We start from the raw sequence: 10,394 nt of genomic DNA on the forward strand, positions 1-10,394 counted from the left end.
CCTCATCTGGCTCCTCTCAACGTGGAGGAGTAGCGACTCTACTCCGAGTCTCTCCCGGATGACCGAGCTTCTCACCCTAACATGATAATGTCACACAATAAATTTGGCTGAGCAGAGGGGGGGGGTGTGTGTGTGTGTGTGTGTGTGTGTGCGTGCGTGCGTGCGTGCGTGCGTGCGTGCGTGTGTGTGTGTGTGTGCAAGAGGAAGGGATGGGGTGATGTTCATGTGTGCTCATGTGTATGATGTGGCTCTTTGCGATAACACTGTAAAAAATGTGGCTTTTAGTCTCTGACTGGTTGGCCAACCCTGGACTGTAGCCTTAAATATAAAAATATTTCAAACAAACTCAGGAAAAAAACCTTGTTTAGTGGATACTGCTATCTACTTCACTTTTACTTTCACTTTCAAATTGACTTCACTTTAACTTTTACTTACACTTTCAAATTGACTACACAAAGACCGTTTGAACCTTAATGACTAGCTCATAAACCGTAGTGCAAGTGATTTCTTTTCCTTGACAAATTTAAAGGCATTTGATCAGAAGTCGGAACAGCACTCCATTGTGACCACAGAGACAGCAATCGGTAAGGGCTGTTTGATTTTTATGACTGCTTATACTGCAACAATCAAGGGCACCTCCTGCAGCTCTTCACTTTGAATTGGACATCCACTTTTTCTTTGATTTTTTATATTATGTATTCTATGTGCCCTCTCTGCATCCATTGCAGCCTGGGCATCCTGGAAGGGGGATCCTCCCATCTGTGGTCCCTTCTCAAGGTGTCTCATTTTTCCCCAGTAGGGTTTTTTTTTTTTTTAAAGTTTTTCCTTCCCCTCCTAGGAGTTTATGATCAGGGGATGTTTGAGAATAATTGTCAATTATTTGTTTTGTTTATGTGAAGCCCTTTGAGACTTGCTTGTGATTTAGGGCTATATAAATAAACTTGACTTGACTTGCAATTCTCCAATACACTCGTATGTATGGCTCTGTTTTTATTACACTTTCAAGACTTTCTAAATAACGCGCTTTCAGGGTTAACGCGATTCCCAAATTCTGGACCCAAACTTCATGTAAAATCGTGGTTCAGGTGTTTTGAGTTGACTAATCTGTATTTTATGGACTATACTGTAATTTTACATAAATGACGAACTGTCATTTTTTAATAATTTAATATAATTACAATTGAATAATAAACTGGATATTAAAATCAAGTTTTACAATTTAGATTGATGTAAACCGGTGAATTGGATAAGCCGCATGTTCCCGGTGTTTTTAATTTCAAATCTGCATCCTTCTTTACATGTGATCAGAATGCAGCATTCGCTTTGACTGTGTATTACAGATCTTAACTCTTAACTCTCAGAATGGCTAACGGGGTACGAAATGAGTTACTGATGAACACAACCCTAATCGATGAACTGGCACAAGTGGCAAAAGAATCAGCATTGGCACATGGTATTCTTATGAGGCTTGAAAGATCCCCCAACTCGTCAGAGGTGAGACTTTCCACTTTTTTGGAAAAATTTAAAATGTTTCCATGGTTACATGGAACTTCTCAAACAATTTTTACAAAATGTTGTGGAGGGGTTGAACGTGCTCACTTTTGCTCTTTGTTTTTCAGGAGGTGACGTATGCTCCTATCACTCTCTTCCCCACGCCAGTACCAAGAGCTCTTTTCCTCCAAGGTGTGGCAGTGCAAACTCACTACAACACTTGTGGATAAAATCAGCCAGGATCCTGACTTCTTAGAAGAGGCTCTTGCCAGGTAGGATGCTGGCTCCATACTGGAGTTTAATTACATTTCATAGCTGAATACATTTATAAGAAAGTATGAGAGATATTTTTATGTATAGTTGAACAGAACATCCATCCATCCATTTTCTGTACCGCTTTGTCCCCACGGGGGTCGCGGGCGTGCTGGAGCCTATCCCAGCGGTCATCGGGCAGTAGGCGGAGGACACCCTCAACCGGTTGCCAGCCAATCGCAGGGCACACAGAGACGAACAACCATCCGCACTCGCACTCACACCGAGGGGCAATTTAGTATTACTGGAAAATACAAACATTTCCCTTAAAAGTCATTATTTTTTACAGCATTGTCAGATGATCTATACTCATTTATTGCAAAGGATAACAAATTCTATTTAAACATTGTCATCTTCTAGCACCGTTTCTGTGGATGATTTCACTGCAAGGCTGTTCGAGATACATCGGCAGGTCCTTAAAAATGGAAGGTTGCAGGTACGCAAGTCAGGGACGTAGCCAGAAATTTTGAAGGAGTGCTGAAAAGATGATGAAAAGTGGGCGGGCCAACTTTTGCCAGAGAAATAAATCAATATATAATATTCAACCATGCCTACCAGCAACAACGGATGAATTATTCTGACTTAATTAAGTGAAACAACGCATCCTGCTGTAGTCAAGTGCACTCTGACACAGTGGACTGACTACAACAGTACATCATTATATTTCTAGTGGAGCTGTGCTTGGAATATCAGCCAATGCGCAGTGGCTGCTTTTCAGGCATCAGGCTGCATTCTTTGTGTAGTTTTACGCAGTAGTCCACATTGATGTATCTGACCTTGCCTTCTTCCAAGTCACTTGTGTTGGGTCTGAATCGATCCGACTACATGTGGGACCAGGAGAATGGACACACATCTCTGAAACAGATCGAGATCAACACCTTTGCTGCTGCAGGTGGGGGCATGGCCTCTCACATTTCAGATGTACACAGGTAAGACTTCATATGTTTAATTCATGTAAATAAGGCTTTTGGATGAATATACCAGAAAGCCCCCGATGTTGAAAATCTGAACAAAATGCTTTCATTGTCACAACAGTTTCAAAATCCAAATTGTGTTTGACTTCAAAGTTTGCTCTGAAGTTCTTATCTTACCTTCCTATCTAAATTCCTGTTAACAATGACAAACATCTTGTTTACAACAGACACATTCTTCAGGTGGCTGGCAAGCTGGAGGAGAGCCAGCGCATCATCGACAACAACCCTGCGGTGGGTCTGGCCAAGGCTTTGGCTAAGGCCTGGGAGCTCTATGGATCAAAGAGGTATGTCCACGGAACACCCCAAAAAAACAACACACACGCCATTGCCAAGCTTTCATTTTTGAAATAAGCACATTTAAATAAGAATACTTAACATTTCCCTGGTTATACTCCGTACCCCTAATGTAGAATATGTTTGTGAAGCGGTAAAGGGCTAAACAGATTCTCTGTTGTCATTAAAGGGCGGTTGTCATGTTCGTGGTGAAGGAGAACGAGATCAATATTATGGATCAACGAGTAATTGAGAATGAGCTGTGGAAAGGGTAAGGTGTGATTACTTGAGCTCTTATATATCCAGAATTAATTGTTGACGTCGTTTAAAACAAAACCTTTTCAGGTTTGCTTCGAAGTTCATTCTTTGCACACTGGCCCTTTTTCCATTTAGTGATAATCTCAAAATATGTTTCAGGAATATTACCACCATACGAAAGCGTTTTGAGGATATCTCTGAATCTGGACGCCTAGATGGGGACAAGAGACTATTTGTGTAAGTGTTCTGTCCATTAATATCCCACACGGAGAACAGCATCTTTTTGCTTGTCTGTCACGAACGGAGAGGAATGGAGCAGGGCGACCAAGTGCAGCTTGGACCAGGGTTTATTGTAGCAAACTCAAAAGACAGACTCGGCAAACTGACGTGACTTAACAACAAAACTAACAGGACTGACCGACAAAAACGTGAAACAAAAGACAGGAACCAAACAAACCTCGTGACCGTGAGCTTCAACATCAACACAATGCTCCGACAGGGATTAACAAAACTGGGGACGAGGCATGACATTGTCATTTTAAAGTTCTGTCCTCCCACAAACTCAGTGATCATCTGGAAGTTGCGGTGGTCTACTTCAGGCACGGTTATATGCCTCAGCACTACAAGTCTGAAAAGGTAATGGCTCGCTGTTTTTCTTAAAGGTGAACCATACAAAATTTGGATCAGAGTCATGTAGGCTACATGATATACTTTTAACGCTAAAAACAATTCTGGAACCCTCCAAAATCAATCCGCAATGGGCCTCATTTACTAAAAATGCTGACACACCAGTTTGTTTGAACATCCTTAGGACACACATATCGACAAATCATGATGGATCAGCCTTTGAAAGAAAATATTTTCAATGCAGACGCTCATCTTTACTTCTTCACGTTTCATGGGGAGGTTTGCTTTCAGTCCCTTACAAACGGGCTGATCTTATACAAGGACAAGAGCCTACACCTGGGATCTTCTCTGATCTGGTAGACCCAAGCTTTGACTGATCTTGTGCCTATTCTTGCGATGCTATGATTAGCGCCTCTGTGCTGTCTTTCAGTCCAGCCTTTTCAACACACTGATATGTTTTCTCACTGCCAGCCTGCTTCAATTGGAACTTGTCTTTCCATGACAGTCCATGTGGCTCTTTCTCCTTATTGGGCAGGCCATCCTTAGGGCCCATCATCTTGATTTATTCTTTAAGGCTTTTTGTTTCCTCCTGGATAGTGCCCTGGGCGCTCAGGAATCCACTCACAACGACGCCATAACAAAAATACTCATTCACTTCTCGGGATCCCTAACATGTGCAAACAAACCATACTTGGCTATGGCTGCCATACAGGTTTCATTTGTTCCAACTCCATTTTTTTTTTCATTTATAGGCATGGGATGCTCGTCTGATGATGGAGGGCTCCTTGGCTGTGAAATGTCCCGATATCAGCACTCACCTGGCTGGAACTAAGAAGGTCCAGCAGGTGCTTGCCAAGCCAGGTGTTCTGGAACGATTCTTTCCAGACCAGCCGCAAGTAGTGGAGCAACTTAGGGCCACCTTTACTGGCCTCTACTCTCTGGACATTGTGAGAAAGAACCTGATGCTTTGCAACATGGTGCACAGTGCTCTGAAGAAATCTTCAACATGTTTCATTCAAATTCCCAACTACCAGTACACACTCGGTTCAATGATGCTGTTTGTGACTATGCTGAGATCTGAAGTACTGTCTTCATTGTTTCACATAACGAGATAACAGCGGCCGTTGAAACATCCTCCAAAGGAGACGAGGCCTTTACTGGCCTGGCATGTGTGTTTCTAATAATCTATTTGTGGCATGCAAAGTAATATATTGGAAGTTTTTACTAGGCTTTCATGTGAAAATTGGTTTTTGTTGTTGTTTGTGTTTAATTAAAGGGAGCAGAAGGTGATAAAGCTATAGAAATGGCTTTGGCGACGCCGGATCGGTTTGTCCTGAAACCTCAGCGAGAGGGAGGAGGTACAGTTAAAACATAAAAAGTCATTCATTTCATCCTGCAAAACAGCTATCCATTTAACATCTATCCATTTTCTGCATTACTCAACCTCTGCACTTACATGTTCAAAGATACTGGTGGGTGGGTTGGTGGTCGGATAGGTGGGCGGACGAACGGGCGGATGGACAGACGGGTGGGCGGACCGACGGAATAATCACAATTCTTTCCTTCAAGGGAACAATATTTACGGACAAGAAATCTGTGAGGTTCTTGGCAAAGTGAAGAGCAGTGCAGCGAGAATGGCCCATATACTGATGGATAAAATCCAGCCCGAGTCTACACCGAACTACCTGCTGAGAATGGGCAAGCCCCTCAAAATTAGTAATTGTGTTAGTGAACTGGGCTTCTTTGGAACCTATGTCAGGTAAGCACAGTCACTATTCATTTTGTCTATAATTGTATTGTTGGCACATTTGGACGCTTGTTTCACATTGCTACTATCGGGCTCAGGAGTTTGAACAGACAACAAATGGTTTCTTATTTAATCCTCACATGCCGTTTTTGTGCAGGCATGGTAAAGACATGCTGATGAATGATTGTGTGGGCTATCTTATGAGGACCAAGAGTACGGAATACTCCGACGGTGGTGTAGCTTCAGGAGCGGCTGTCCGGGACAGCGTGCTCCTCTTCTGAGTACCTGTACTTGACACAATTCTCCGCCATTATTTAACACTGCCTAATTGCTGCTCTGGTGATGACTCACTCATTGGCATATTGTTCAATGCACATGGATACAAGATGCCACAACAGTTTTCAATGGATTGATCTTCTGCTTCCGGCCGTGTCTGTCCTTGACCTTCCTGCCCCGTTGTTCTCCCAGGAATCATTTTATGGCCCTGACAATGAATTCTGCCTAAAGTCTGGTTCACACAGCAAGATTTGAAACAAATTGGTGGACTTTCAAACTCCAAGAGACCCCACACTTGATGAGAACCAATCACGGGTATAACAGTTTTGAATGTACCGTGTGTGGTGTGCAACCCTAGTGAGGATAAGCAGTTGGCAGAGAATGGATAGATGAATTGACAGATTTTCTTTTTTGTTTTGGATGTTCGAAATAAAGATATCAATCAATCAATCAATCAATTGTAAACTTGCCATTCGACACCTAAATTGTAACTTAAATTGGCACGATAATGAACACAAGTTCCACCATTGCATCAATTTTATTAAGAAGGTTGGCATGACTTAAAATAACAAAAACTATTTATTGTTGCCTTTTCTCATTATCTGCTGCAACATCCAAGCATTTGCCATTTTTCAACATGCAACCCTAGGCTTAGTTGTCATTCGGTTTGGACAATATCCATGTATAGTGGCTTTTTTAAAAAACAAAAACATAAATTGTGATTAAAATGTGGCAAAACTAATTGTGTAAGAACTTTTAAATCTGAAACCATTGATTGACTAATGACACTTAGCAATGGCAGCGCTCTGACCTAAAGCCAATCATAATCCGTAGAGTTCCTAGAGGATTTCTGTGTAAAAAATTGTGCAAGGAAAAAAATGGGGGCTAATGATATGAATACCTGGAATATGTGTATATGAAATGAGGTGAATTGGATTAATGATGTGGAATAAAATTTATAGCACTTATGCGATCAAGAGTAAATATTTCCATGTTAATTGTACCATAATGATAAACTGCTATCCAAGAAGTTGTTTAAAAAAACAAGATTTACTCCTCTTAATTTCTCTTAAATTACCCTTTGCTGGTATGGTATTTGATCTGTGAAGCGTACATACTGCATTAGTGATTAAATGGTCTACCATTATTTCTATGATGACTCTTGTGGTTTTGCAAATAGTTCACTGGGTGGCAGTAAAAGCAAAGGTATTTTTTTTACATCAGCATAAGGGATGGGCTCACCCGAGCGGTGGCCCTTGCGAGCATAAGCGATTTGGAATATATATACGGTCAGATGGATGGATGAACACGAATACATAGGTTTTTTGTGGTCATCTAAATTTACACCTAATAATGTCTGATCATTGTATGATTACCAACACCTTTCATAAATGAGGTACAGCTCATATGGCTCCTTCCTTACCGGAAAACCTCTTCCATTCTCGGAGTCTTCCTGTTATTTTTTTACCCTTAATAGTGTTGACTTGCAAGTGCGACACATTCCTCTGGGTGGGGGGCAGTGGGGTCATCAAACAGAAACAAAGGTCATTGCCAGTGAAGTCTGTCAGCATCAAATCATGTCCCACAGGAAACCCATGCCATCCATTTGTTTTTGCCGTAAGAGCCCCAAAAGAAAAAGAACAAAACGGAAGAAACATTTGTGATTTTTGTCCCTTGAACCTGTTGTCACTGGGATACGGATCAGTCCAGGGCTAAGTCCTTTTTAATTGCTTGCAAAATCATGACAGGTGTTTTCGCACGAGTAATAAATACTAGGACAGGGGTGCTGAAATCTTACAACCGGCTGTTGTGTTGCAGCCGACATCTCCCTGCTTTGGTTTTGATCTTGCTTTAATTCCCTATCAACAGCTCCAAGTCTGCCTCAACAATTGTGCTGTAATAAGCCTGTTACACAAGTGCTTTGTCCCAGTTAGTCAGTGACCTCTCTCCCTTAAGTGTGAATCAAGTGTGTGTGCACGCACGCACGTGTGTGTGTGTGCATGCATGTGCGTGTCCCAGCGACACAGGGGATGAGAGGCAGGATGCGAGCTGTGAAAGGATGGAATTGGGTCAGAGTCACTCTGCTCTCCTTTCTTCCTCAGGTAGGATGCAGAGATGTCAGCAGGTTTTAAGTACCCCTGTGTGTGCACGTGTACAAACACACATGCACACGCACGAGTGTGTTGGGTTGTAGTGGCAGTTAGTTTTGCACGACCCTCCTTTCCTCTTTTTTACCTCCGCTCTATCTTGTTAATGAGAATTGCTACGATGGCTACTGCCTGTTTAATGAGACAATTTTCACTTTTTTATTTAGTAAACAGTGGGCTCTATATTTGTAGGCAGTGAACCTACGGTCAGGCGTAAAAAACGCTGCATCTTGATTTTTGTGAAATTTGACAAACAGTACCGCACCATACTGGGCATTGCGGCAGACCATTGGGATTTTCTTTTTCATGCCACTGGTGCACCTGATATTTTGGTGTCTGAAGGAAGACTAAACTTTAGATAAAACAATAAATTACTTAGGACACAGTAAGTTTCATGTACGTGTCATCAAATGTATTTTCTGATTTTTTTCTTTCTATTTTATCAAGTTATTGTGGCATTTCAATTGTTTTAATTTGACCTATAAAAGCCTATGCAATACAGATTTTATTATTTTGATGTATCAGAATACCGTATTTTCCGCCCTAAAAGGCGCACCGGGTTATAAGGCGCACCTTCAATGAACGGCCCATTTTAAAACTTTGTCCATATATAAGGCGCACCGGCTTATAAGGCGCATAAAATAGAAGCTATACTGCATCAAACTGAGGTTGACTAGGGTTGCGGTATGCATCCACTAGCCAATAACCAACGAGCCCTCTGTAAACAATCGCGTTTCTCAAACGATCTCCTATAAAATGATCAGAACTGACTAAAGTTCGATCTAACGCATTGGTACTACTTACCTATGTTTCCCTTCCATATCGATCCGTAGATTTACTCGAAACATTAACAGAGCAGCCTATTTTGACATGAAATAGCCTGGTACGTATAGCAGCTATCGCAATAGCATTAGCCATCCGCAAAGTCTCACGAGCCTCAGCGAAGTGTAAACAATCGCGTTTCTCAAACGATCTCCTATAAAATGATCGGAACTGACTAAAGTTCGATCCAACGCATTGGTACTACTTACCTATGTTTCCCTTCCATATCGATCCGTAGATTTACTCGAAACATTAACAGAGCAGCCTATTTTGACATGAAATAGCCTGGTACGTATAGCAGCTATCGCAATAGCATTAGCCATCCGCAAAGTCTCACGAGCCTCACCTCGCAATCTCCCATGAGCCTCAGCAAAGTGTAAACAATCGCGTTTCTCAAACGATCTCCTATAAAATGATCGGAACTGACTAAAGTTCGATCCAACGCATTGGTACTACTTACCTATGTTTCCCTTCCATATCGATCCGTAGATTTACTCGAAACATTAACAGAGCAGCCTATTTTGGCATGAAATAGCCTGGTACGTATAGCAGCTATCGCAATAGCATTAGCCATCCGCAAAGTCTCACGAGCCTCACCTCGCAATCTCCCATGAGCCTCAGCAAAGTGTAAACAATCGCGTTTCTCAAACGATCTCCTATAAAATGATCGGAACTGACTAAAGTTCGATCTAACGCATTGGTACTACTTACCTATGTTTCCCTTCCATATCGATCCGTAGATTTACTCGAAACATTAACAGAGCAGCCTATTTTGACATGAAATAGCCTGGTACGTATAGCAGCTATCGCAATAGCATTAGCCATCCGCAAAGTCTCACGAGCCTCACCTCGCAATCTCCCATGAGCCTCAGCAAAGTGTAAACAATCGCGTTTCTCAAACGATCTCCTATAAAATGATCGGAACTGACTAAAGTTCGATCTAACGCATTGGTACTACTTACCTATGTTTCCCTTCCATATCGATCCGTAGATTTACTCGAAACATTAACAGAGCAGCCTATTTTGACAGGAAATAGCCTCGCGGGTACAACAGCTATTCGGTGACGCCCCCTGACTACAGTTGCCGTAATGCTGGGAAGCGATGCGACCTTGTAATTTATTAGTCGTACTAAAACGTACTGAAACATTTTGGCAGAGCACTGTGTACAACCAGTATGGATCAACAAATTCATCAGTTGATCCATATATAAGGCGCACTGGCCTATAAGGCGCACTGTCGGCTTTTGAGAAAATTTTAGGTTTTTAGGTGCGCCTTTTAGGGCGGAAAATACGGTAAGTTTAATTATAGTAGTACACTTGGCACCATGGATTAAAAGAAGCAACCCCAATATATTGTTTTTCTGTTCCTATTTATTTTTTCTAATTAATCTAAATCACCAAATGCATGACGAAAGGATGTCTCTATGGTGAAATAGGCCGCTATTTCCAAGGTTATCACATGCAAAT

At 41.8% G+C, this 10,394-nt stretch overlaps 1 protein-coding gene across 1 annotated transcript; it reads left to right on the forward strand.

Moving 5' to 3' along the window:
• Positions 1–309: 309 nt before the first annotated feature.
• LOC119119571 (glutathione synthetase-like) lies at positions 310–6,361 on the forward strand. The gene is given in 14 exon segments (XM_037245975.1): positions 310–584; positions 1,341–1,494; positions 1,620–1,708; positions 1,710–1,763; positions 2,164–2,239; positions 2,596–2,732; positions 2,945–3,061; positions 3,241–3,321; positions 3,468–3,545; positions 3,875–3,944; positions 4,688–4,882; positions 5,212–5,293; positions 5,505–5,694; positions 5,840–6,361. Coding segments are annotated over 13 exon segments (1,425 nt in total). The 5' UTR covers positions 310–584; positions 1,341–1,362; the 3' UTR covers positions 5,964–6,361.
• Positions 6,362–10,394: the final 4,033 nt, after the last annotated feature.

This window comes from Syngnathus acus, chromosome 2 (assembly GCF_901709675.1).
Source record: "Syngnathus acus chromosome 2, fSynAcu1.2, whole genome shotgun sequence".
Taxonomy (NCBI): Eukaryota; Metazoa; Chordata; class Actinopteri; order Syngnathiformes; family Syngnathidae; genus Syngnathus; species Syngnathus acus.